We start from the raw sequence: 27988 nt of genomic DNA on the forward strand, positions 1-27988 counted from the left end.
CGTGAGCCCACCCCACGCTACGGCATTTATGGTCTAAAGGGCGTTTCGAATTATTATCTAATTCTTTTCTCGAGACTGTCTCTTCATTTCTCAGTTTTCGCTTGGACTGAGACATGTCAAATTCGGTACATGTCTTGACACGACCATGTTTCATGATGAGGTTAGAGGGTTTGGGGAAAAGCTGGTCTGGCGTTGTACGAAGAGAAAAGGTCAAAGGGGTGTTGCATTTGCTACTGGATTTCCTCTTAGTATTTTCCTAGAATTTTGGTTGTCTCGCTTGATTTAAACAGAGCTGACATGATTGTGTCACCTCTTGGATATTTCAAATTTTGTAATCTGGTTTTTCTTTTTCTTTTCTTTTCTTATTCCTTCTCATTTTTACAATGTAGAATTTGAGTTTAATCAAAAAGTCGCAGATATTTTTCAACCTCATTTCTCTGTCGGAGATCTTACGCCCACGTTCCTTTTCTCCTTCATCCCAAACTTGGCGGAAAGTCGGGCGGAAGCGATTATACAAGCCAGATAAAGAGAACCGAATGAGCATGCTCTTTCTGGGAAGAGGTTGAGAATGATTTTCCGAGGCAGGAAACCCGAAAGAACCGGACTTGTCGGGCGGACGGGCTAGAAGAGGAGGAAATGGGTGGCACTTGATGGAAATTTCGGAGGCTCCGGTTAGAGGCGGGTGATGAGAAGAAGCGATATAGAAGGTGGTTGCAAGACGCAGGGTAGTGGATACAGTTCCCGCTATTTCACGCCATAGGCAGAGACACTCCCGCGTTCCACTCGGGGCAGACGACCGAACCTGTTCCGGAGATCGGTGGACAAAGAAACATTCCGGATCGGCGCAAGCGGGTCAGAGTTCGGAACTCGGGGCGGGGCCACCAACACGGAGTGGGGCCAAGAGCGGGCAACTTTTCCCGATATTGACTTTATGTCATTGACATCATAAGGAAGGTGGCGCCGAGCTTCTCCCAGATAAAATAACCCGTCTTTTATGGGTTTATCCAGAAGCTGCTCAGAATTCTGTCTGCTTGTTTTTTCCGTCGAAGTGGGTGTCGCGATCCTGGCGAAAATGAGATTGCTGAGGAGTCAACAAGTCTAATCGTATTGCCCATTCTCGACCCACCCGGGGCCATCTACAAACGACATCAATTGATCTGCGCTCTTCAGCTGGATCATACTCCGGCAGGAGACGACCGAGGAAATTAACCTCTCCTTGATTTTCATTCTTGAGTCCATTATGCATAATATTCAGAGAGGTACCATCAAGAGTAGAAGCCGAAAGGATCTAGTTACCGCCTGCGGACAAGTTGCACATTATCAACGGTTGCAGGTGAGGAAGGGTTGCAAAAAGGGAAGGGTTATGAAATACACAGGCAGTAAATAGCCGCAACAATAATATTTTCCTTCCTCCTCATCCCTGAATGGTCCAGGAACGAAGGTCCTCCCGCGACAGTTGCAACGGTTGTTAAACCACACCCCCAACTTCGACAGATCGAATATACCAGAATCTCCTTCATCTTCTCGATTAAACCGTGAAATACCGTCGCTGTAATTCGTATATATCTGTGGGTTTTCTGTAATTGTAAAGGCGGATTCCGTACCTTTGAACCTCGGCAGCACGAAGGAGTAGGCTGCAATCCCCCTCCTATGATGTTTCCAGGATATATGCATCAATTGATGCTTGATATTGTTTCTAAACGATCCAATGCAATTAAAGAAATCATGGGCCCCTACAGGCACCAACATCAATGATGTACAAGAATCGGACTGTTGTTTCGCTCTCAATTCTCGCCAAACCAGTGGCCCATCTATTTTTTGTTCCCTCTCGAGCGTCTTTTTTCTCGAATTATAGGCGAAAGCTATAAATTCTTATTAATCCTCGCCTATTTGTTTTCGAAGCTCCTTAACATGTTGGCTGATATATCGTCGCTCTCGACATGGTTCGACGAGATGGCCGAAACCAGAGGCGACAACGAATGCAGAGCCTGGATAAACCTGCTATTTGATGCAAAGGGAGAACTAGCAACCTTCGTCGCGAGTCGCCGGTCAGGGGGTGGAACGGGAACGTACGTGGAGTTTCTAAAAGGCTCATTCAACATGAGCTTCCGCTATAGCTTCGAGGAAGGGCCTGACGCTATTATCCGCTTCCCTAAACCAGGACACATAGCCACGGCTCTGAGGGATGAAAAGGTTGCGAATGAGGTTGCAGTCATCGAGTACCTGCGCCAGAACACCACTATTCCCCTTCCGCGCATCCATAGTTGGGGCTTGACGAGTGAGAGCCCGCTGGGACTTGGGCCATTCATAATCATGGACTATGTTGATGGTGTGCTTCTGTCGACCGTACTGAAGACGCCAACGGCGAGCGAAGAAGATGAGCATATTTTAAATGCGGATATCGACAATGCCGTGCTTGATAAAATCTACTACCAAATCGCCGACTACCTCCTTCAGCTGTCACAACTCGCATTTCCTTGCGTCGGGGCCATTTCGAAAGAGAGGGACTCTCCCACTGGCTGGTCCGTCACCAAAAGGCCCCTAACCTATAACATGAACGAGCTGGCATCTGTTACAACTTATCCCTCAGACCAGTTTCCCACAGCGCCTTTCAACGGAGCTAGAGATTACTTCGAATCCATCGCCGAGGAACACCTCACACATCTCAAAACCCAGCGCAACCTCGCCGACAACGCAGAGATCGCGCGGAAACGCTTCATCGCCCGCCACAGGTTTGCAAAGCTCATCCCAAAGTACTGCCTCGAGGACGAGGGATTCGTCCTTTTTTGCGACGATTTGCGACCGGCGAACATGCTCGTCGACCCGGAGACTCTCCGAATCACTGCGCTCATAGACCTCGAGTTCACGAATGCTATGCCGGCTCAGTTCGCCCGGGACCCGCCTTGGTGGCTCTTGTTGTCAGGCCCGGAGTCGTGGCTTGAAAGAGGAGCCGTGGACGATTTCGTGGCTTGCTATGAGCCGCGGCTGGAACAGTTTCTACGGGCACTGGAGCGTGTTGAGGGGAAGTCACAGTCGTCGAGTCGACACGACGGGCCCACTCTTTCTACTAGTATGCGCGAGTCCTGGGAGACGGGGCGTTTCTGGTTTGACTATGCAGCGAAGAAGAGCTTCGACATCGACATGGTGTACTGGGGGGCGCTGCACGATAAGGATGGTGGTGGCAGCGACGAGCAGCTGCTTGACGACGAGTCACGGGCTGAGATGGAGTTGCTCGTTGAAGACAAAATGGAACAACTGAAGGCTTACAAGGAGGAGTGTCGCGCCATGTTTTCTTAAGGACGGTTGTTTCTATTTGGGTATGTCTTCTATTATGGTCTACTCTAGGCTCAACCTACTCTGTTATGCGAACGACGACAGTACGTCCTACCAAACTGGCTCCACAGTGAGATGATGATGATAAATTTGATAAAACGACTAACAAGAAACAGCAATGCTATAAAGCAAGGACCATCCTCTCGTTCACGAAATAAAATAGTTTGTCTGCATCAAACCCGCACATGCAAAAAAAAGAGATATGTAGGTAAATACACAACACTCCAAGTCAGAACATCCAGTCTCGTCAGCTTATCGCGAGCCTGCCATTATGTAGCCCCTTTCCCTCTACGACTTGAAGCTGGCTACCCTATTTCTTCTTATCTCCGAGTTAGAACAAACAGCTTCGGCGGAGGATGTGTATCATACGTAGTGTGTATTGGGGAGGCTCACCGAAGACTAGGCCAGCACACAACTTAAGTAGCCTTAGTGCTTCTTTGCCCTGCGTTTCTGCGAGCTCTCTCCAGCCTTCTTCATCGACTCCTCCGCCTCTCGTCTCTTCCTGGCCTCCTCGCGGCGTTTTTGGGACTCGACGGCCGCCTTGCGCATCCGTTCCTCCTCGTCGGACTTGGGGATCTTAATGAATCCGCCACTGTCGGTCATCTTCGTTGTGGGGGTGTCCTGGCCTAGTTGATACTTGTCGGGAAACAAATGAGGCAAAAGCGAAGGGGGTGAAATGCAGGATGGCAGGACGGCAAGATGTTAGGATGTAGAATGTTGGGATGGTCTGGACGTAGAATGTGAGAGTTGCTCGGTTTCTAAGGGCAGTTGAGAGCTTGAGGAAGGGATGGCGATAATGAGGTTCCTGTTGCGACAGTCGAGTGTCATTTATACTCGATTCCAGCAATGCCGGTTTGCGATCTTTCTCTGCCTAGAGAACGTGATAGAGGTGGTGACAGACAAAATGTATTAATGAACTGGACCAACAACAGGTCACACACACTAGCAGATGAAGATGTCTGTTGGTCTTGTGTCGCACCAAGCCATGGAGCAGGGACCGAGGCAAGTCTGTTGGCGCCCTGGGGTTCCCTTCTCTTCGAGACTGCGGTATCAAACTATTAGCTAGGGAATAAGGATACCTGGTGTCGAACCCCACGTAGGTATCTGGAGGATTGAGAGATCATTGATGCCTAGCCTCCGAGCACCAACCTAGCTACCAGCACTATAGATCGACTTGTAGGAATCATTGGTCACCAGCCCGGTGGACAGATATGTTCAAGTTAGTAAATCCCGTGGATGCTCCTAATACAGCCTGCATCTGTTTCCTTCGATGCCCCACAACTTACTTCCACATCGGCGTCGAGTCTGGACTTTCAAATCAGGCTAACCAGTAGCCGACCGCGTGCTCAAAATCAAAGAAATGCCACAATTGCGCGAAGGCGCAGTTCTTCGTTGAAGGTCGGTTGGCTAACAGCCGGCCAGGTTGGGCCAGGCCGCTCCCGGCCCACGCAAGTTCACTGTAGTCTAGAGTAGGTGGTTAAGCCCGCTAAATGTCAGTTTTGCGCGCCGCAGCGTGTCACTAGGTGTCATGTAGAAGATTTCATGAATGCACTTGAGTAGCCTGGATAAAAACAATGTGTTCGTGATCGCACCAGATGGCATGAATTGGCTAAAGAAGCGTGTCAGTGTCAGTTGGGGCTCTTCCATTTGTTTCTCTCAACCGCGCCACACCCAACGCAAAGAATCGCAGCGACATTGAGCTTCGGAACGGACGGACCAACATTGATTTAAACGTCATCACGAGAGAGAGACATGAGAAATATACCACACCGGCAAGGTGATGTGACTATGGCTATAGTCATGCATGTGAGGCTCATAGTGTGAGAAAGACACATCAATCCAACGCCATGATCTGTAATCTGTAATAATATTACCCCGCCCTGCCTCCTCGACTACAAGAGAGGGAGAAAAAAAAAAAAAGGGGGGGGGAAAAGGGGGGGGGGGGGGGAAGGAAAGAAAGAAGAGAAAGGAGCAACTTCCAGGTTACAACACTTGAAACCTTTACCCTAGTAAGATTCTAAGATTTTCGGATGATCAGTTCTTGGGCATTGAAGATTACAAGTCGAGAAGATACCGCAAAGTGACAATGACCCTTCATACTCAAGACTCTTTGGCAGTCTCTCTCTTCCGCTTTCTGGCAGCCGCACGAAGTGCATTCTCCGTTTGGGCGCCAACATTGAGCCACCAGCGAACCTTGCCAAATTTCGTGATATCCGAATCCTCGGCAAGAACGCCTATCCAACGGGCTATGCAATGGCCCTGCGGGCGACCAAACCAGAGATCGACAAGATAAACGAATTCAATACGGCACCACGGTCGGAACGATGGGTGGTCCGGTTCCATCCAGAAAAGTCGAAGGGGCGGTTCTCCATCCTCTTCATCAAGGGTAGTCTTCCTATCTACCAGCCAGACCCAAGCCATGTCCTTGATTGAATATAGATCGCGTTCTTCTGCTGCTGTCTGCGGCCTGACAGGAGGGACGTCTGGGAGCGTTTCCAGGCTGACAAGAGACCTCTCGTCAATAACAAGACAGTGGTCGTTCCGCACATACAGGTCGTCAACCTCCAGGGCATTCTCGTCAACCCAGTCCAGGAACGCAGCTCCAACGGGTGTAAAATTTTCATCCCCTTCTTCGACGTTAAGGCCAGCGCGGACTTTGTCTCGATTGGGGTAGTCTTCGATCACTTTAAGGTAGAACCGGCGCGCGAGCTCGTCGGAAGGATGGGGCTCCCCCGGGATAGGTAGCCGCTCCGGGTGCTCCTTAACCTCACCCTCACTAAATCCATGATAGCGAAACTGCTTCACCATCCACTGAACCCAGGCGGTCAGGCGTCTGACTGCCTCTTCAAATCTCTCGTCAGTTCCGGGGCCATCCACTGCGCGGTATAGGTTGTAGCCCCATGAAGACGGCGATCTCGTATAGCGATCGGACATTTGGACGTATGTCAGGTGTCTCGCAGCGGCATCCCAACCGTGCATCATTGTCCGGTTTTCTCCAGGCTCGCGATGAAGAGGATCCATCGCCCAATCCGGGATTGGGCCGAAATCAGGCATCGGCGATTGGGAGGGCATTGTAGTATCTCGGGTGAAATGACCAAGGGTGCGACGAATGCTTGGGCTTCCCGAATATAAATTGGCGGCGAGAATGAAGTCGAGTTTGGATAAGGCGAGGACTTGCTTCACGGTGGGCACTTTGTGGTTCACGGACCGACTTGGATCAAATATCAATCTATAGGAGCCTCGATGGCAATGATAAATAGAGGTGCCGACCCTGCTGAGGAAGAACCCTCCTCACCGTCAGTGACTGAACCAATTGCTGATTAGAGCGCTAGAACACGCACTAGAGCTGAGGCCAGCCGGTCGAAGCCCCTCGACGATTTGGTGTAGTGCTCAAGTGCTCCCCCATTCCCCCAAACCCTAAACCCCAAAATTACTGGCCCGTCACAGAACTAAGCTTAAACCGAGGTACAGAGCTAAAATTGATGTAAATTGCATTGTCATTGACAGATCGATTTGATCCCACTACCCGCTCCTGTTCATATCAACGCTCCAACATCAAACATCAAGTACAAGTACACTTATACTAGACTCGCTTTTCTCTCCCCCCGGCCTCTCGGCACTAGTAGTGGTATATGACTATTTACATTTCTTCCATTGGCCTCAGCTCCCTTCTTAAGTAGCAGCTCAGCAATATCTTGATGCCCACTCACAGCTGCCCACATCAGCAGCGTCTCATCACTAACATTCTTTCCATTAGCGTCAGCTCCCTTCTCAAGTAGCAACTTAACAATAGCCTCATGCCCATTCCTAGCTGCCCACATCAGCGGCGTCTTCCTATGTGCATCTGTCCCATCAATATCGACCTTGTCTGTCTTAAGCAGCAGCTCAGCCATAACCTGAACTCCACTTCTAGCAGCCAACATCAGCAGCGTCTGACTACCAATATCTTTTCCGATATCAGCTCCCTTCCCAAGTAGCAGCTTAGCAATAGCCTCATGCCCATGCCCAGCTGCCCACGTCAACGGTGTCCGACCATCTCTATCTTGGCTATTAACATCAGCCTTGCCTGTCTCAAGTAACAACTTAACAATAGCCTCATGCCTATTCCTAGCTGCCCACATCAGCGGCGTCCCATCACTAACATCCTTTCCATTAGCATCAGCTCCCTTCTCAAGTAGCAACTTAACAATAGCCTCATGCCCATTCCAAGCTGCCCACATCAGCGGCGTCTTACTATATGCATCTCTCCCATCAATATCGACCTTGCCTGTCTCAAGCAGCAGCTTAACAATTTCCTCATAGCCGTTCCCCACAGCAGAGAGGAATAGCTCTTCAATAACATCATCTGCTGAACCAACCTGGGTTCCTTTCGCGAGCAGTGGCTTAAGCACTTCTTTGCGCCCGTTACAGATAGCATAAGATAATGGAGTTCCTCCAATTTCGTCCTTCGCATCCACCCTAGCCCCTGCCTTAATTAGAAGTTTGATGACCGCTGCGTTCCCATTCCAAGCAGCGTACGACAACGGTGTTCGACCATCTTTGCTTCGTGTGTCGACATCGGTCCCAAACAATAGCCTGGGTTCTTCTGGGCCAATACCAGGTTCCTTGATGACCAGTAGGTTGACAACTCCGTCAAAGCCATTTCCCGCAGCCCAGGATAGTGCCGACCGCTGATATGTTGTATCCAGAGAATTGACGCTAATATCGTTCGTCTTGCACAAATGTTTCACCACCGTTCTCAGTCCGAAATATGACGCAATCATGAGAGTGGTGAACCCCTCGGGAAAGTCTGTGTTTGTACTCGTCCAATAGATTCTGAACCAAGTCAAGCAACGCCTTGAATTTGTATCACAGAGCCCCAGTATTGATTGTGTCATTTCGTGTTGTCTTCCAGTGTGCATTTCGCGGACGTGAGCAGCCCAATGCTTGGCAGAGTAATCGAGAAAGGTGTGGCCCTCGACGTATTGGGATAACGAAGCGCTTTCGACGAGGGGATAGCTATCGAATTCTTGAAGGAGCAGGTACCAGACACAGATCTCAGCCAGAATACGATGAGATTCTCGCGTCCATAGTGCGTGTTTCCATTTGGGATCTCCGGAAATGTATTTGGGGAATTTCCATTTCCTATTCCGAACTAGGAATTCCCTAGCCGTTTGGTGAAGTAGGTAGATCCTCGAGTCGATGATCGTGACGAAGAGGCCGCAAATTTCTCGCACATCCTGCGAGAAACGATCTTCGGGTCTGAGATCGAGGTCATCATAGGACCGGTCGCGTTCCCGAAGAGCTAATGCCAAGTTCATCTCTCTCAGGGTCAGAGGGCGTGCTGCTGCCACAATGATGTGCAGTATTTTTCTGGCTTCTTTGCGATCGGAACTTTTAGAGAGGATTGCATCGTATGCTTCGTCAACTGATTTGGGGAGCCGAGAAGTGGCTTCAGCTATTCCGGTTTTACTGCTGTTGCTGTCGCTGTTGCTCTTGATATTGCTCTCGATCAAGTCTAGCGTTAGATGTACCCATAAGTACGTTCTGTTAGGGACACGCATAAGTTCTCGCAATAGAAGGTCTTGCTCTTTTTGTGGAAGCTTTAGTCGTGCCCCGATATCCGAGACTCTTGCTCTGATGTAAATATCGATCTCCTCGGATATCTTTTCCACCTCCTCATCGCTCTCACCACTCAAATGAATCACTGGCAACTCTAACCCTGGGATCAGCAAGGGCTTAAAGTCCAGGCGAATATCACCATAGGGTCGGCTTGTCAGGAGAAACTTCAAGTTAAAGCTTCTCTTAGTCTCATACAATCTGCGTAACGCTTGATGAAGCTGAGACCTTCCTTGATTTTCGCATTCGTCGATCGCATCGAGGAGGCAGACGATTTCGCCAGCGTTCTGGTCTTCTGCAGCATTGATAAGAGCTTGCCAGAGTTCGCTAAATGAGCTGGTGAATTTTTCACCGACAGTATCGAACTGGTCGAGGATAGCATCAGAGAGGAGGATGCGTCTGTGCCTAAAAAGTTGATAGAGGATACAGCAGAGGGCGCTAGTCACACTTCTCTGATCCTCGAAGTCGTCCTTGAAGAAGAAGTAGCACACGGTTCTGGATTCTGTAGTAGGGAGGACAGAATCAACCAGATACTTTGCCAAAACCGACTTTCCGCATCCGGGGTCTGCGGAAACCCAGAGCATTGTCGACGACGTGCTTTTTTGCCAGTCTCGAAAGAGCTTGTGGGACACGAACCATTGGCAAGTCCCCTGGACCCGAGGTGGGTTTCGGTCTTTTCGATCTTCGTATGGTGATACGTTGAGGCATTTCAGAATATTTTTTCTCTCCTCTCTCCGGGGGTCATTCTGGATGCCGATATTCACAGTGCCAATGGTAGCCCCAGGGAACTGGTTGCCACCGCCAGTGTTGTTGTTCTGGATACCATCATAGTTGCTAAAGGACTGGCTGCTGGAAAACGGCCGAGATTGTTTCGTCTCAGTATTGGATCGTCGATTGGGTACAGTGAGACCACTTCTCGCTTTCGGCTGCTCGCTTTGCAAGGGATAGCGGGCAGCTCGAGGCTGCTGCCGCAAAGTCTCGGTCGCGGAAGCGGATCCCAGCATTGTCCGTTAAAGTGTGGATAACCGGAGTTGTGCCTAACGAACGTCGGCTTGATCACGGCTGGCAGGTTCGAGAGCTTTTACCCAACAGTCCTAACAACGCGGTTGTCGCGCGGGGCTGGGGGCCAGGAGGGTGTCAGCGAGGCGTTGCCAAGGGAGCCTTGCAGCTAATTTCAGACGGAAACATAGAGGATACGAATGGAACTCCAGTCGTCACGAAAAACAAAAAGACAAGTACGAGGACAAAATGTAGAGGTTCGTTTGGAAGCCTGGCGGTATCAAGTCTAACCCCTGCAGACGGGCCATCCAGCCATCTCACCGAGGAAACTGTTGCGGTGTCAAAACCTGCCCAGCCCCGCTCGCCACGACCATGTTGTTTACAGGCGCAGCCCGCTCAGCAGACACAAATGTGGGTGGGTGTGTGTGTCGGTCTGTTGAAGGCGGTGCTGATTGGTAGCCTGGCCTAGCCTGCATATTCCTTCCTGCGCCTCCTTCTGGGCAGACCATTCGGTGCTGGCGATTCGGGCCACAGGTGCAGCCAATATCACAATCAAGGGGGTGTAGAGTCGGTAGGTCCTCGAAATTGGGGGAATTTGAAGGCCCGATCATGACCAGATATGTAGCCGGACGCGTCCCAACTCATTCTTATCATATTAGTTAAGGAAAGTTGTGTTGATCTTGGTGAACTTGGCCAACCAAGGGAACGCAGATATCTTATTCAAAGCATCCCCCAGCGGCCATTTCTCACTCCTACGAGATTCAACCAGCATCTCTGGCTGCCCTTTTCCTTTTCCATCTCCGACACTGTGAAGAAGCACGTTTTCTCTCGCATATTAAGCTTCTTGGTCTTTTCTCTCCAAGGATGAAAATGGCGGGCATAAACAACTGGATCTCCAGCACGATCGACATTATTAAGATCACAACAAATGCCTACAATGCTGTCAGTGATGATGAACACCTCCCGGGGACATTCCACGAAGCAGGTCGAGGGCTAGTTCTTATCGAAACAGCGCTCCGTACTGCCCAAAAACAACAAGGCGGAGATCTCCAACACGCCGTGAGCTCAATGGAGGCCTGCAACACAAAAGCAAAGCTGTCCCAGGGCATATTCGAGGACGTGGCTCAAGCAGCAGAGGCTTCGAGGTTCGAGCGTTATAAAGCGGCCGTGCGACGAGAGGGCGAAGAAATCAAGGTGGAGGTCTTGGTGCAGGGGATGATGAAGGATGTGAGTGACCTGGCCAGGGACGGCGTGGTCGGAGCAGCAATGAGAGATCAAGTCAAGGGATTGCGCGATGCGATTGACAGGTTGTCAGCGATGGAACCGTCCGTGCCGAATGAGCATGGGGGCGGCTCTTACGTTAATCATGGCTCTGGCAACCAATTCATCACTCGTGGGGGTACTCAAAACAACAATACAGGCAGTGGCAACCAATTCCTTGGGACCACTTTTACCGGGTCTGTGTCTTTTGGTTAGAACGGTTCTTGCCCCATTACCTTGTGCTTCAGGTTACTTAATGTATTCCCCGACGTTGAAGAGTAGCAGAGAACGAGACATATGGTCGCGAGTCGGTCTTCCTCTTCCGCTCCAGCTTTTCTTCCAATACTATGATGAAACATACAAAAGGCCAGTCCTGCTGCCTAAGGCGGACTCTTGCCAAAGTACACATTTCCAGTGAAAGTTGCCCCCAAGAATTGGTTACCACTGCCTGTATTGTTGTTTTGGGTGCCCCCAAAACAGTTGAATTGGGGCCCAAGATCGTGGTTGTGGGGGGGTGGGTTGACTGGCTTATTGACTTCTCCTATAATAGATGGTATAGCCTGACTTGCGGCCGAATCCCTGATTTGTGATGTCCATCTAATCAGCTCGCCAAGTAGCCGTTTGAATCCATTATCTTCTGCGGAGCTAAACCTGACCATGTCTCTATGGTTGGCGTGGATACTGAGTGATCTATAACCCTCGAGAGTGGCTGATTGCCTAGACACGACTGCCCCGACCACGGGCAGAGGTAGTTCTTCAAAGAAGCAGGTAACCTCGAAAGGCCTTCCGGCTTCTCGGAGTTCCCGTACCATCGACCAAAACCTCGTTTGAATGGACTCTAGGAACTGGCTATCTGTCTCTAAGATCTCCAACAGTGGCCTGTTTGTCGATATTATGAGCCCCAGAGCCGAAGCCGGCATCTTGGCCCAGTCAGCCATCCAGGACCCCTTGTGAGGAGTACCCATGAACACGATGCCTTTGGTGCAGTTGAATACATCTCGAATATGAGCTTCAGGGTCGTTTCGCGAGAGCAGGATGGCCTCCTTGCAGACGATGCCGCCCAGGCTGTGTGCGACGAAGATGAGAGGACGAGATGACGCATTCACGGACGCTCTGTCCGTCGTCAAGTCGGCTAGAAAGTTCGCGGCATGATTTATCAGCCGATTTGATGATGCAACCGAGGTTCGTACTCCGTATGCATCGTACCCATAAGTAAGCACGCGAGCGGTGCTAAGCCTCGGCGGGAGTAGCTTCTTTGGCCAGGGCGTGGACTCTCCATAGGCGGTCCAGGTGCTATCCCGGCCACCTGTCAGGCCGTGGACAAAACAGATGTCAACCGTGGCATCTGGAGGGTCGTGCAGCACTTTAATACCGTCGGGGAAGAGGACCGGCGGAGGGCACCCCGGAGACTTTGGTGGGTACTCTGTCTCGGATTGTGATTCCAGATTCGGGAGGGTAAGGTGGCCGTCGCTTGTTCCTCCCGGTTGATCGGCTCCCGGCGTAGTCTCCCACCACCTCCCGAAAAACCGCGAGATAGACCCGGGTTTCTTTATCATTGGAGGTACCTTTGATCAATCACCTTGGATCAATCGGAGTGCCAAGGAGAAGAGATAGAAAATTCCGGTAGTGCTTGACGGATGTAAGCCGGATTCGGGGCCCACAGGACTAAAGGCACTACCAAGAAGACACTGGTTTCAAGGTCGGCCTTTCTGGGAAAGAATATGCGGCGAAGTTGCTGATCGGAAATGAGGCGGCCTGATTGCGGGGTGAAATGCCGTAAGGTATCCACGGCCAGGCTGGCAGGCGGTGCGCCTCAGACTGGACGGCAGCCACCCACCCGCTCATGCAGCCTCACCAAAGGACATAGCAACGACAAGCATTTAGCTTCCAGTCCGCTTCCAATAGTTTGTTACTGAGAACGATGTCGAATTCTTTTGAAATGACCCGCGCGGCTGCGAATTGAGCTTCAGAGGAGAACGTAACTGAGCAGTAGACACGTCGGTCAATAGGATCTTTTGGGGCACTCAATCCACGGCGCAGTTCCGAAGCTTTCCGGTGCCTGGTGGGACGAGTTCCAAGGCGCGGGAATCCATTTCTCGGACACATTCCCTAGAACAGCAACACGAGCACACGAAATATCGTGGAACCGGAAGTGCGTCTCGAGCTAGAACCGCGACGTGGGGCTCGAGGAGCGTTCGCCGGGCCTCCCACACGAGATGCATGTCATCCTCTCGTGACTAAGAGGTCCCATAACAGGAAAATCGGATGATGGAGAGGGCAGCAGTAACTGGAGCTCGTCCTCGATGGGTAGTAATGGATCGGAGAGCAGCCGTGGTTACCCTCGAGGAGCCGGATGGTAAGCTATGGCGAGGAACAAGCCTAGCATGACCGAGAGCAAGCACCAGAAAGATGAGCTGGTTGTACTTCGTATACCCTGAGTGTCTAATTAAGGAGTCTGCGAATGTGCGAGGCAGTTTCTAACCCGATCTCCAAAACTGGGATATGGTAGAACAGACCGTTGCCGCCTCCAGGACATGTTAACTGGTTAACACCTCTATCGTAGATTTGACTCGCACAAATCCATTCAGGCTCGGGTCGGCCCGCGGACCCTTTAGGTGTCATCGATCCACATGTTGATATATGAGGGTTCCCTTTTCTTTGGGGATGCTCCAGCTGTGACTTCTTGGTAGTGGGCAAACTCTTCATCATCCACATCCACGAACCCTTCTTCTAAAGCAGGCGTGTCAAAAGCAGGAGTAATGCCCTTATCCCGGAACCCCCCGCCCATCGCCCGAGCCTCATCCGATTCACGCAGCCCATCGGGCGCGCCCGCCAGCCGCGGCCGGGCATCAGCGTTTGCTATGCTACTGCTTCTTCGTGACCTCGGCAGTTACGTTCGCCTCATGCCCCCTTTCCTAGCCGTGAGTTGGAAATCGCTGATGGACGAATCTTAGCGCCGCGACGATGCTACGTTGACTGTCGAACGGGTGGTCGATGGCATTCTCAAACTTGAAGGAGAGGATGGGTCATCAACGCAGCGAACCGAGATGAACGGAGATAACTCTAATGACGAGAAGAGCGGTTTCTGAGGCTACTTCGTACAGCAGACCAAAAACCCACCGTGTCAACATAACACAGCTTAAGGCATTCACTCTGCACTCCCCTTCCAATCGTGTGTTATACAGAGCCGCAGCAGAGGTGACCACACCACCCGAGATATCTCTTGAGGATCAAAAACGTCGTTGATTTCCTGGGAGGAAAATCGTTGTATTACTTGGTTTGCTATATTTAATAGCCTAATAATAAGATTACCTATTATGCCTTCCTCATCCGAATCGTGTCGCTGTCGGCAGTGGGCTTTGGCTTAATTTGATTCTGTGTTTCTTCTTAGATTTTCATATACAAATGACTCTCTCCCAGTTTGGTGAGAACCTCGTTGGACTGGGCTGATGATTGGCGTTTCTCGGAATTTGCCCTCTCCAATGGTCATCAGGCAAGACAACGTTGGGCTTGGCCTCTTAGGTACCACCTAAACTTAATTACTGCCTCCGCCGACGAATCAAACCATCAATTGTACTTCTTTGGAGAGAGCCATCATTCTAGACGAGCTGAATGCTGCCTCCCGGAGCACGAGGCCCCTGAGGAGCTGTTCCTGCAGCTTACCGTACAAGGGGCAAGGGGCAAGGGGCTAGGGGCCGAGACTGGACCCTGAACGTTGAGCATTGATACGACGTTGCCAACGACCCCCATGTCCCTGTCCACGACCAGATGCCGATCTTGCTTCTTTCTTGAAATTCAGGAGAACTAGCCTAGACTAGCTCCCACTTGCGTTGGCACCACAAGCAGGTAGTGTCCTTTCCTCGCCAATGGATTTCGATTTCGTGCCTCTTCATCGACCAACTACTCTTTAAGGAAATAATCCGTGTTCTCGAAACGGCCAAACAGCTTTGCGCACGCTCTACTTCTTGAGATCAGCATGCTATTTCTTCCGCTCGTGACTTGGAGGGTGAGTAGCCTAGCCCGGACAGCTGTCTCTGATCTTCCTCAAATCTCCGAATAGGGTAGCAGCACCGGTAGGGCAAACTCTGCTTCATGCCGACCCGGAGATTCGCGGAGGGACATGCAGTACGAAGTAAGCTTCGACCAGGATTTTCGTCGTCCTATAAATAGGGTAATGATTTACATTGGAACAAAGGGGCCTATGCGGGGGATCCACTCTCCAATTGACTTTAACATCATCCTAAGAGGGAAATGCTCACAGGAGTCCTCCATCCTGCCCGGGGAAAGCCGTCTCTTCGTCTCGTGTTTAGCGCTCTGCATGGCCAACGGAGATGGAAGGGTTGACACGGACGCAGGAACCCCGGGGAATCTCACCCAATGGCCTAGCGGGTTTTCGGCCTCTCTCTCGACTCCCGGCAGGGCTGGCTTGCTCATATGAGAGGAGGTGGCTGATGGGCCCACGTCATTGGTACACGGGTCCGAACCTATTATTGATTTGGACGGGAGTCCGGTGGTCCAGATCAAATTTGGAGCGTTGCATTCTGTTTCCCTGGGAGGAGCCTCTTAGAGGGATGTATCATCCATCTCTTTTCGTATGTCTTCGAAGCTCAAAGGGGCAGTGGTGAGAGCGGTAATATATAGACTCGGGACTTGAGTCCTGCTTCTGTCCTTCTTTGTTTTTTCCCTTTCGTTGAGCGTGTTAGTGTTAGCGTTAATGCTATCGCTCCTGCCATTCGTTTGAACTCTGTCTCCATCGCCGATCTATATTCAGTCGTTTCCGTGTCCTTTTTTCTTCTTTTCTTCAGTCCATCTTTTTTTTTTTTTTTTTTTTTTTTTGGTAAATCAGCTGCTAGCGGGTCACCATGTGGTCTCCACAAAAGCTCATTCCCCTTCTAACGCTCTGCCTGGCGTCTCTCACCTCGGCGAGGATCTCTATCACAGGCGCAACTACCGGCATCAACTCCGCTAGCGGCGAGGCGCCTCCTAGGCTCAATATTAATACTCTGCATAAGCAGGGAGGTCCGGCATGGTAAGATGCTCTTTTGGGTTATATGAGAGAAGAAAGGAACCCTGCTCAAGTTCTGAACTGACCACCCTTCGTAGGACACTCTACGTGAGAGCCCTTGCCGCTATGCAAGAGGCGAAGTCGTCTGATGCTTCGTCGTACTTCCAAATCGCCGGTAAGACAACTTTGCAGAACATCCAACACGGCTACTGATATATCTCATGAACAGGTATTCATGGACGCCCCTTGATACCGTGGGATGGTGACGGCAAATCTGTTGGGCCCAATGGATACTGCCCTCACGCGGTACGGAAAAGCTCCCAGGCCCGGCCGCTTGACAGGAGGTTCATCTAACGTTAGAAATAGGAAAACCTTTTCCTGCCGTGGCATCGCTCATACCTAGCACTCTTCGAGGTTGGTGCCCCTTCCTGCTCTCAACTGACTACTCCCAACGTTTCCACTCACAACCCCATTAGCAAGTACTCGTCCAACACGCCCTCACCCTCGCCGAAGAGTACCCGGCCAACGTCAGGGCCAAATACCGCTCTGCCGCCCAAACCCTCCGCATTCCCTACTGGGACTGGGCCGATGATGCCACTATTCCCCCGTCCGTCGGCCAGGCCCAGATCCAAGTCGACACGCCCAAGGGCAAGAAGACGATCCGGAATCCCCTGTACAGCTACAACTTCCCCAAGGAAGCTGTCGACGGAAAGTATGGTTCGATAACTGGTAACCGTGACGCTACCAAGACAGTGAGGTGCTCCGCCGCAGAGGCGAATGCCCGCATGGCAGGCGTGAACTTTAAAGGTCTCGTCGTAAGTATTTGGACCGACCCTATTCTCTCCTGAGGGGGCAGTTTCCCAGAGCTAATGGTTTGGAAAAACTCATTAGTATGACGCATTCACTCGAAGCGATACGTTTGCCAAGGTTGCCTCAGTAGGAAGTGACGGCGTAGTAATGTCCTTTGAGCAGCCCCATAACTCCATCCACGTTCGAGCTGCTTGTGGAAACAACTTTGCCTACACTTCGGATTCCGCCTTCGATCCTCTCTTGTACGCCCCTCTCCCCCTTCTTAGTCAACCCTATAGGATTCTCTCTTGCTAACCCTTCCAACAGCATGCTCCATCACGCCAACGTCGACCGCCTCTGGGCCATGTGGGAAGAACTCTACCCCAACCAGAAAGCCCTCTCCCCTCCCTACAAATCCGGCGGCACCTTCGCCATCCCCCGCGGCACCACCATCTCCAACACCTCCCCTATGCTCCCCTTCTACGGCCCCGGCAACAAAGTACACACCAGCGCGCACGTCCAAGACATCTCTACTTTCGGCTACACCTATCCCGAGATCCCCAAGGGCGTCAAGAGCACTACCTCCCGCCGTAACGCCATGAAGGCCACCGTCAACAAGCTCTATGGGCCTGCCGCCCCCAAGCCCAAGACTCGCAGGGCCCTCGAGTACGTAGACGATATTGTCGACGAGGTTGTCGACACAGTGGAAAACGCTGTCGACGACGAGGTGGACTTGGTAAACGACCTCCTGGATGTCGAATTCTTCGCCAATATTCGCGTCAACGGAAGCCACATCCCAACGCCCTGCGAGATCAACGTCTACATCGGAGGAAAAGTAGCCGGCAGTTTCGATATCCTGACGGCGCCCCACGGCGGAGGAATCGTCGAGGGTGAGATTCCCCTCGAGGGTCTTGTCCAGGCCATTGGCCTTGGTGCGATCGCGAAGACGGGCATCCAGGCCGTTTCTATCTTGGGAGAGAACGTCCACGTCGAGATCCTGCACGTAAGTCGAAAATACACACTGTGTCTGTAAGAGTGTTGAAAACAGCTAACCTAGTGTTCTGTAGCCCAACGGAACCGCCATCCCCTACGAACAGTACGACAGCGAATTCGAAATCGACCTCGTCGACATCGACGTCACCCTCGACTCCAGCCCCGACGTGTTCCCCCAGTACGGCGAGAGCCGTCACACGCCTGTCCGCGCCAAGCCGGCGCCGCTCCGGAAGAAGTGCGGACGCCGAAACCGATATGCGGATATCCCCGGCGTTAAGCTCCGAGTGTGAGATGTGGTGGAACCGGGGGCTGAGAGTAGGTGGTTTTTCTACGGGAGTCCGAGAGAAATGGATGAGTCGCGCTGCCTGGGTTGTAGTGGGGAAATCTTGATGCTTTTTGCTTTTTTGCTGATATCCCTTCCTAATATTACTGTTCGATTCTCCCATGTCATGGGCCCAGATAATAATATATTTGATGAGCAGAGGCGTCGCATTGTTTGGTTCTCCCATGTGATATTGCAGAAGGAAAACAAGTGCCTCCCCACAGGCCTCGTTTCGAACAGACAGTCTCGCTAACATTCTCCTTCCTCAGCTTCACCCTAAGCATCACCGAGTGCCTCGAAACGCCTCACAACTTGAACAGGCCCCCACGAGAAGGCCTCTCGAGGAGAAGAAGAAAAAGAAAATATACGAAGATGATCTAGCCAAAAAAAAAAAAAAAAAAAAAAAAAAAAAAAAAGAATTCCCACTTTCCCACTTCTCCCTCCCCAATTCCCATTTCCTCCGCGACCAGACCGGGTTCCACGCCGGCGCCTTGCGAAAGTAGTTTCTAGGCAGTGCGTCACCGCTCGACCATCTGAGCTCCCACGAGTCGTTGAGAATCCAGAGCTAAATTTTGATATATATATATATATATATATATATAGCACAAGGACGCACGGGGTTTGGGTAAAGCGATACCGCATCTCATACGGCATGCTTTTCAACAACATTTATTTCATTTAAACTGAGGCGGTATGTTCACAGACGTCTAGCGTAGGAAAGAAGCAAAAAGTTTGATGTTCCCGCCATGCTAGCTTCATTACCCGTTTCCTCTGAAGATGAAATACTTCCAAGATCAGCAATATCCCTTCCTCCTGCTCAACTTACCCTACACGAAGTCGTGGTAACCGCGACGAAAGATATCGCACGCTTCGTTCCTACTAGTTTACTCCGTGAGGCGCCTGCTCTACATACCAAAATGCCGCACTACATGCCGCGAGGCTATAGTAGTGAAGCTCCAGGCATGGTTTGCCTCTTACCGCTGCTCTATGCCTTCGAGGAGGCAATAGGCGCTATGAGGCATTTGATTTCATATGAAGAACAGCTTAACCTCACTGTGAGGCTCGATGATAACGTTATAGAGATGAGGTCGCCCGGCAAAGATGCCAACAGCTCTGCCGAGGCCTCTTCAATTGTCCAATGCTGTCGAACCAAGCTAAGCTCAACGAAAGCGTGGACTAGAGTAATAATGTGAATCATAGCATCGATATCTCGACGTTTGTTTTACGCGGGAAGAGTTAGACCTCACGGATTGACGTTACTCAGGTCATCTACGAAGCAAGCTACTACTCTCAAATATATACAACGCCGAAATGTTGATTCAACGGCACGATCCATTGTGATGCGCGGCTCAAGTTTGGGGGGGTGTTTAGCCCAGGAGCAGCCCCGCTACGTGACATAAGAATTCTAATACTCGAGGCTTAGCAGCAAAATGGTTCGGTCAAAATCGACAGACTTACAGCATGTTCACCATATCTTCAGATTTCGGCGGCCCAATGCAAACCCAATTCACAGATTCTCGACGGCGAGCTACGATTATAATTTAGTCTGACCAGCGTGGCCCGACTTCGGTGGCTAAGAACGCCACGACCCTTTGAAGCACAAATCGCATGCAATGGTCTCGCGCCAGCTTGCCGGTTTGGTTACTTTCCTAAAGTTCCCGGATGCTGCAGGTAAGGTGGGAAGAATTTCGACAGACCGGCAGGTAGTATACGGTAAATGGTCGGAGAGATGGAGGCCCTGGAGGGGATAGGTCAGTTTGAGGGGTAGTGGTGTGTGGTTCCCCCACGGGGCTCCATAGGTGGCTTTGACCCGAGCTCCAGCTTTTTCGCGTAATAAGATATTCTGGATTGGCTCTCGGGCGTTGATAGTGAGGGTGCCGTGTAACCAGCCTCGAGCATTTGCGGGTACGACTAACAGGCGGTGGATAAGCGAAAAGGGAAAAGGATGACAGTGCGTGGATCATAATCTGCTTGCTTCTGGAACAAACGCATTTTTCTTTATCGCCGTTATCAGCAGACATAAGAAGAGGATCAAGAGATCTCAGAGCGCCCGTCGGAGTGATGTGGTGCGGCAGAAGGAGTCGCACAACTCTGGGCAAAAGTGAAGTGTTCGATTGAGGCTTCGAGGCGCCGTCCTACTTTGTATGTCGTCCCCCCAGAGACCGAAAGCGGAAAAATCAAGATGGCATTGAAGGAAGGTACATCCGTAACCCAAGGTGTGCTCGGTGGGCTATTCGACCGAATCCCCGTACTTTGTACTGTCGTGGTAATCTTGTCCTGGAACTAGCTCTTACCTGAGTAGGTAAACTTAGCTTCAATTGCTTGGTCCGAGGTCGCTCAAGCATGGCGAAACAACTCGTCCCTCTTGATGAAGACAATGATGTCGGGGCTGAGGTAACCCTTGCTCTGATTTGTTCAGTCCTGTGCCGTCCCTGGTCTGCGACTCGAACGCTTGAGATTATCGACAATCTTGATTCCTGCAACGAGCCACTGGAATGGCGGTGCAATGCAATGTAGGTGGCTCTGCCTCGGTAGGTATATAGGTCAATGGAGATGATGCTTTGGGTTCTCATCTTCCGACGAAGTATGTTCATCGCTGCTTGTTGGAGATTTCCAGAAACCGGGTGTGTGGTGTGGCATCAATTGCAACTTTGAACTGGCGGGAATCAACCCCGCCATACCCCAACGTCCCCATCAGGCACGTTTTCTCCGTCTGAAGAGGGTAGTTGTCCTCGCATGCCCTGCGCCTACCTAAGAAAAAAGCAACTACGTCATCAACCGTGCAAGGTCCTTCCACAGTAGTCTCGTCAGGTTAACTTGTCATCGACCGGAAGTCGCTAATTTGCCAATTCACTTGAGCGGTGTACTTCGAGATTAGCTCAGTCTTTGTCCTGCCTCTCAAGAACAGACTCGTATCTTGGTCGGTGGCTGTCATTGGCTCTGCTGAACTCCCGCATCGACGCATTCGACTCTGATTAGTCGGCCAAGCAAGTTTATATCATCAAACACACAAAGCGACGGAGGGTACGACTTCGTCGTGCCCGTTCTCGGCCCTTTGCACCTGTACACTCCACCAATGCTTGCATGTCGGCGTCGTGCTTGGCGCTCAATGCCATGCTCCAAGGTCTCCCGCTTTCCTATCTCAGTCATTATGTATTTTAATCTCCAGAAAACAAGCGGAGATATCCAGAGATAAGAAGGTTCCCTACTCTTAGAGTGCTTCATAGTGCCTGGAGTTCTTCTTTTGGTGGAGACCCTCTTTTTTTTTTTTCCCGTTTTACCGTAACAGCGTCTTTTTTTTTTCTCATCTCTTTCCCTTGGACCCCAGGATTCAGTGCAATCGTTACACATTTCGGGAAATATCGGAAGCTGGGGTGCGTTGGCTCTTTTCGCTCCCTCCACTTTTATGTTCCTCCCAACATGCAGGTTTATTCTTCAATTTCGATTTTTACGAAGTATGTGTGGCTGCAAGAGGGGAAATGTTAAGGGGGAGAAAGATAAACCATTTACAATCAAAAAAGTGACGACGTGATTGGGTGGTTTCCTGCTACGCTTTTCCAAGTATCACAGTCCGTGTCAGCCCGTCTCTCTCTGATATTTTTCATTAGCCTACCGGGACCCTGCGTCTGGCCAGATCCGTAATAAGGTCATTGTCATGTTGTCCTCGACGATCGTGGGGCTATGGACTGTCGCATGCCGTAGGCTTCCCCGCCGCAATTTGATACGGGCGACCGAGAAATCCGGCGGACTAGTGTCGTGTGTCGCACGTTAGCCTCCAATCTAGACTGTTAACGGCAGTTCTAGACACCCAATCTGGCTGCCTCCACTAACACGATCGTACCTTCCAGTTGATGTCGATGACCGAAGTCTACCAATTAGCAGAGAAGGAATGAACCTGACCTGAAGGAACGAAACGAGGACGACCTGGTTTCCTGCTCCTTCCGCAAAGCTCAATGTAAATTTGTAAATTGGATGTTTTGCCCGCGTACATCACACAGGCTCACAGCTTGGAGCTGGTCAGTGGTCACACAAAGGAAGAAGGTGCGGGTTGTATCAATCAAATCTGATCCCATCCACTACGTAATTGCACCAAGTACTTCGTACTGAGGAAGACGGATTGATGGCTTGGCACGTGTCTCGAGTTCGCTGCAGTGTGGTTTCTGATCCTCCTGCTTCGTAGTTCATACAATTGTATCTAACTTGTTAGCGACTTACACTGCCTTGGAAAGACTCATGAAGCGCTCCTGCCGCCAGTTACAGGCCAGGCGCAAGGAAACAACCTCGAGAAGCCAGGTGTACTGGTACATTCATCAATTCATTGACCGACCTAATGGCCAGAATTGGTGATGCCGAGTCGCTGACTTTAGATGACTGATGATGGGCTAGATGGATGGACATTGGAACATTGAACCTTAAGAGGGAGGAGCCTCTTGGCTTGTCCATCCTCCAGCCCTCCACTCGCCGTTCTGATGCCGTAACTGAAATCCCAAACCCACCCAGCAAAGGCCAAGATCAAAAAGTCTCCCCATTGCCGGCCCACAAACCCCGAGGATTAGTGTGCAATAGTGTACTCCGTACGAAGCAGTGTAGTGTACAAGTACAGGAATACAATAATCTGCGATGGAAGTCCAAGAACATTATCCCGGCTGGCTGGTACTAGCCATGTACTTCGTACACCCACACCAACCAGCCCAGGGACAACCACCACACCTCACCTTACCTCACTCAACTCTCCTTCTCAGACTCCCTGGCACACCACATCACATTCACTCTTGCTGGCTTCTTCACCAAAACTGGAGAAGGCCGCAGAACCCCGGATTTCTAAATCCCGTCGCTTTTTTATTTTTATTTTATATTTTATTTTATTTTTATATTTTGCGCCCTTAAACCTACACCGCACTAGACTCGATCGGATTGCCTTGCGCCGTTTGCGTGTCACCCCCTGCCATCCTGGATGCTCCATGCTCCACGGCACACTGCACTAGACTAACTTTTATTTTCTTCCTTTTCTCCTTCAGTCTTCGAAGCCACATCACTCTTTCTTTTGCCTCACCTTTTCTTTCCCCCTCTCCTCCTCCCATTCTCGCAGATGCCTCTTCCTGCTCCTGGCTCTCCCATCCCACTACCTAATCCGGACAGGCACACCCGTATGAAGGAGTGTAAATGCCGGCACTAGATGGATTTTGATCAAATGGTTATGATTTAGTAACTTGACCTGTACAAACCTCGACTCATTGACTCTCTCTCGACACTTGAATGGGGTCCGCCAGTCGAAAGCGTTTGAATAATAATCCAAGGTCCCTCTAGCGTTTCTGGGACTCTTCATTCCTCTTTCAACTTTGTACAAATACTTTTTCCCGAATCTGCACTCTGCGCCGGTTTTCCATTTTCTCATTCTTTTATCTCAACACCAGCCGCCATCCCTGAGATAAGGCAATCTTATCTCTCACTCTTCCGTTGTTATCACTTAAACACACGCCCCCCTTTCGTTGTCGTCTTCCCATCAACTTTTTGACTTTTGTCCTTTCTCGTCTTTTCCCCAACACTTGCTCAAACTATCCGCACGTCATCTCCATCATCGATCCTTTCTCTCTCCGATATTGGACGATCCCTTTGGAGACCCCAATGTCTCGTTGATCCGATCTGGCCCCCCTGGTCTCATAGGCCCGCAGGACACACCGGCATAAGGCGACTCTTAGATACGCCCAAACCACCATCATCTTCACACACACACACCCCTCGGATCGATACGGGCCTAAGAGCGCTTGCTTTTCTCGACCATCTATCACGAGTAACCACGTCGCATGGGAATATACATCACCGGTCCACAATAGCCTGCTCTTCCCAGGCCTAACACCACCCTCCTCCCTCCTCCCTCCAACTAGCACCTCGGTCTTATCAGACACCCCTGAAGCTCTTATCTCGAATTGAGTCTGCGCTAACTGACGCGAGTCGTTCCGCATCCTCGGAGAGCCTCGGTGCCGTGTCTTCCTCCGCTGCGCGTGTAACGCCTTGTTCCTGCGTTAACAGTTGGGAAGGCAGCCTACCCCTCTTCACGGGGGAACCTCTACCTTGTGTCGTTAAGACCCCATTTTAATAAACTTGAATTGGAAACTTGAATCCTTTTTCCCGTTTCCCCATCAGTATTGACGGGCGTGGGATGCCTGTTGACTGGTCATACCTGTGTATTGGGCCAGCATTTGCAAAAGAGGAAGAGGACGAAGAAGACGAGGAAGAAGAACAGAAGAAGAGAGGAAGAGAGAAAAGAAGGCCCTAACTTGCCTTTGGTGGAGTATACCTCCCATTCCTCTTCCGAGCCAACCCACTACTCTCCTACTACACCTGGCCCTATACCCTACCTCTCTGTTGTATCAGCTGGCCAGGTAGGGAACGGGACTCTTGTCATTTTCCCTTTCTCCCACTGAGATATCAACACAATTACATCACCCTAGCTCCGGAAACAAGAAGAGCTTCTTTCGGGAGCCGCGCTCGGTTGGACTAGTGGGTCCACCAGACTTCTCTGTTCCGAGCAACAGGGTTGGGTTTCCCGTCTATACCCTCTCCTCTTAAAAAAACCCATACCCCATGGGCATGGGATTAACGCGCACATCTCTAATTACCATTTTCGGGGACCCTACACCGTGGTTGTAGCATTTCCTGCCAAAACTCCGCGCTACTTATTATAGCCAGCTCTTTCTGAGTAGCAAAGGAAGGGAAGACGTCTTTCGTCACCTTCCTTGCTACGTCTGTATCTTGTAAGAGATAGCCCGTTTTGGGCTGATTAGCCCATGGACCAATCTGGTCCCCTATCTTTATACAAGGTGGTGACAAAATTTACTTACCTACAACCTCCGGTCAAGGTTTCTTTGCTTATCCCTTCCTGCACCTGTCGAGCTCCAGCGCCCGCAAGCTCGGCCCCTCACCATCCCATTACCGGACGGCCAGCAAATAGCCTTCGATATTCTTGACTTAGACCCGGTCGGATCGTCGCATATCCCTCCTGCCTTAGATTGGGCCCTTGCCCACCATGTCCAACTCCCCCGCCATCCCCAGGACGGCTCCAATCGCCATCGCCCCCAAGCCGGCTGCCCCTGTTACCGCCGCCGCCGCCGTATCTACTTCCGCACCCTTATCCGGGTCCGCTGGGCGCCGCCAGAAACATCAACTAGACGGAAACAACAAGTTTGATGTTGCTAAGAGTAGCATGTCATCGCTTGACGCGTCTGCGCCCCACTCCCTCGCTAGCTCCCCTCCGATTCCTTGCGACTCTTGTCGAAGGCTTCGCCTCAAGTGCACCACTGCTAGTGACGAAGACGACGGTTGCATTCCCTGCCAGAGAAGCGGTTCAGAGTGCTCGCTGGTCGTTAGCCCGCGACCTAGGAAACGTAAATTAACGAAGGGAGCTGTCGGTCCGAACGGTCTGACACAGCGACGCAGGTGAGTCTTGGGGCTTTATCGCCTATCAGTCTGAACAACGGCTCCCTATCTTTCCCTCATTGTTTCGTATCATGAGTATTCGAAACGTCCCACCTCGTGCTTGCTCTTCCCTTTTCCAGTCTCCTTGCATATATATGTATCATTCTACATGTACAATTCATACAAATCTCATCTCCCACGCGCACGATCGTATGCATCCCCCATTCCACCGGGCATGTTTTATGCCTCACGAGCGTAAACAGCCATGAAGATACCTCCTCGATCCCCCACTGCCACCTGTCACCATTGTCACTCTCCTGCCACGCTGGATCCTCCTTCCCCTCGCCATCGTCGTGCTGCTGCCGACATAAAGCATGCTCCTGGCGCCCGACGACGAGAACTAACAAACGGTCTGCAATGCAGCTCGCCACTGGTTCAAGACAGCAGGAGAAGGCGCCAGCAGACGGCCTCCGCACTATCTTCGCCATCCACGAGCGCCTCACTCATCGAAGAAATGGCCAACGTCGGAGGCCCCACCCTGCTGAAGCGGACGCTGGGTATGCAGAACGACCGGTATAGTCAGTACATTGGGCCCACGACCGACTTCGAACCGTCCCTCATCAACCTCTCGCCCTTCAATCCCGACGACGAAAGTCTTCTCTCGAGAGGAACGCTGCGAAAAGTCGGCGAAAATGATACCTTTTTGATGCTGCCGGATCACAGCACTCCTGGCTACGAACACATGCTCCAGGATGTGGACGAAATCGAGAAGATAGTCGCACCTAACGGCAGGAAACTTATTGATCTCTACTTTAGGGTCGTCCATCCAGCGTTTCCCATCATCCAGAAGGGCGTGTTTTTGGAAAAGTACGAACGATCCTACCGGGAGTTTTCTCCGCCTCTTCTCGCTGCTGTATATCTGCTTGCTGTCAACTGGTGGCACCATTCTGTGGAATTGGCTCCGTTCCCGCGACCAGACATAAGATCGCTCGAGAGGCTTATGCGATCTACTCTTGCCGACGCGATGTACCGACCGAAGCTATCGACTGTTCAAGCGGGATTGCTGCTGTCGCAACGACCGGAGGGCGATCAGTGGGCACCGACGGCTCAGCTAGTGGCCATCTCCCAGGAATTGGGACTGCATCTCGACTGCTCGACCTGGAAGATTCCTCCGTGGGAGAAGGGTCTCCGGAAGCGGTTGGCATGGGCCTTGTACATGCAGGATAAATGGGGCGCTTTGGTTCACGGACGGCCGTCTCATATCTTTCCATCGAACTGGGCTGTGCAGCAATTAACAGAACACGATTTTCCGGATGTTGACTGGGACGAGGACGATATAGAGGACAGGCGTGAGGTAGAAGCGGGCCGCCTGATTTTTCTTGGTATGGTACGGCTTTCCCAGATTCTCGCGGAGATCCTCGACACCTTTTTCACCATCCAGGCGATGCAGACGGTGGCCGACGCGGGTTCTCAAGGTACCCATATGGTGTTATCCCTCGCCAAACCCGTGCAGCTGAAGCTGAAGGAATGGTTTTCGGCCCTGCCCCCGGTGCTTCGTATGGACTCGTCTTACTCGGCCAAGGGAGTCCCCAGCGGGCGGCTATCGAGCGTGGGATATCTCCACCTGGCGTATTTTGCGACGGAAATTACACTCCATCGGCGCATCATTCGGTCGCTCTCGGCAGGAGAGTCCGGCGGAACGGTTGACCCTTATCTCCAGCACATCTGCCGCAATGCAGCTAAGGCTCGACTGATCTCAGCCATGGACTTTGTGAACCGTCTCTCGCCGAACCACCTCCGAGCGTTCTGGTACTTCGCGTCCAAGACGAATTTTGCACTGATAGGAACGTTTGGGTCCCTCCTGTGGGCCACGAGTCCCGGTCAGGAGGAGGCAGAATGGTACCGGCGGCGTCTTGGAGAATATAGGTGGACGTTGAGCGTGAGCTCCAAGCCAGGCGGGTCTAGGGGTTTGACGGAGTTCGCCATGACCATGTTAGACATCAGCACGGGGTTGCTGAAGAAGCTTCCGGAGAAGCCAACTCTAAGCCGGAGCGGCAGCGTGTCCGATATCGCGGGGCTCAATAGCATTGCGCCCCTTTCTACGAGCGGTCCGTCCCGGCCTCGAGACTGGTTCTCTCCGGAGGGATTCAGCGGACTCCCGTCGACTGAAGCGAGCGAGGCTGTGAGCCCGAGAAGTGAGAGCGAGAGCAGCGACGATGATATGTACGACAATACTGCTGGATGACATTCGGGGCTGGAGTCATTAGCATCCT

At 51.4% G+C, this 27988-nt stretch overlaps 2 protein-coding genes and 4 pseudogenes across 2 annotated transcripts; 4 read left to right on the top strand and 2 right to left on the bottom strand.

Annotated features, from left to right (window-relative positions):
• Positions 1–2100: 2100 nt before the first annotated feature.
• SAPIO_CDS0813 lies at positions 2101–3297 on the top strand (annotated as a pseudogene; the record flags this gene model as incomplete).
• Positions 3298–3759: 462 nt separating this feature from the next.
• On the bottom strand, positions 3760–9935 carry SAPIO_CDS0814 (annotated as a pseudogene; the record flags this gene model as incomplete).
• An 865-nt stretch (positions 9936–10800) lies between these two features.
• On the top strand, positions 10801–11406 carry SAPIO_CDS0815 (annotated as a pseudogene; the record flags this gene model as incomplete).
• Positions 11407–11570: 164 nt separating this feature from the next.
• Positions 11571–12746, bottom strand: SAPIO_CDS0816 (annotated as a pseudogene; the record flags this gene model as incomplete).
• Positions 12747–16052: 3306 nt separating this feature from the next.
• SAPIO_CDS0817 (uncharacterized protein) lies at positions 16053–18267 on the top strand (the record flags this gene model as incomplete). The annotated part of the gene is made up of 7 exons (XM_016783512.1): positions 16053–16219; positions 16294–16370; positions 16425–16501; positions 16672–17010; positions 17087–17247; positions 17312–17987; positions 18052–18267. The coding sequence occupies 7 exons, from the start codon at positions 16053–16055 to the stop codon at positions 18265–18267; spliced, it is 1713 nt and encodes a 570-aa protein (XP_016646278.1).
• A 7059-nt stretch (positions 18268–25326) lies between these two features.
• Positions 25327–27960, top strand: SAPIO_CDS0818 (Nitrogen regulatory protein otam; the record flags this gene model as incomplete). The annotated part of the gene is made up of 2 exons (XM_016783513.1): positions 25327–25736; positions 26139–27960. The coding sequence occupies 2 exons, from the start codon at positions 25327–25329 to the stop codon at positions 27958–27960; spliced, it is 2232 nt and encodes a 743-aa protein (XP_016646279.1).
• Positions 27961–27988: the final 28 nt, after the last annotated feature.

Source organism: Scedosporium apiospermum (genome assembly GCF_000732125.1).
Source record: "Scedosporium apiospermum strain IHEM 14462 chromosome Unknown SEQ_SAPIO_0033, whole genome shotgun sequence".
In the NCBI taxonomy this organism is placed as follows: Eukaryota; Fungi; Ascomycota; class Sordariomycetes; order Microascales; family Microascaceae; genus Scedosporium; species Scedosporium apiospermum.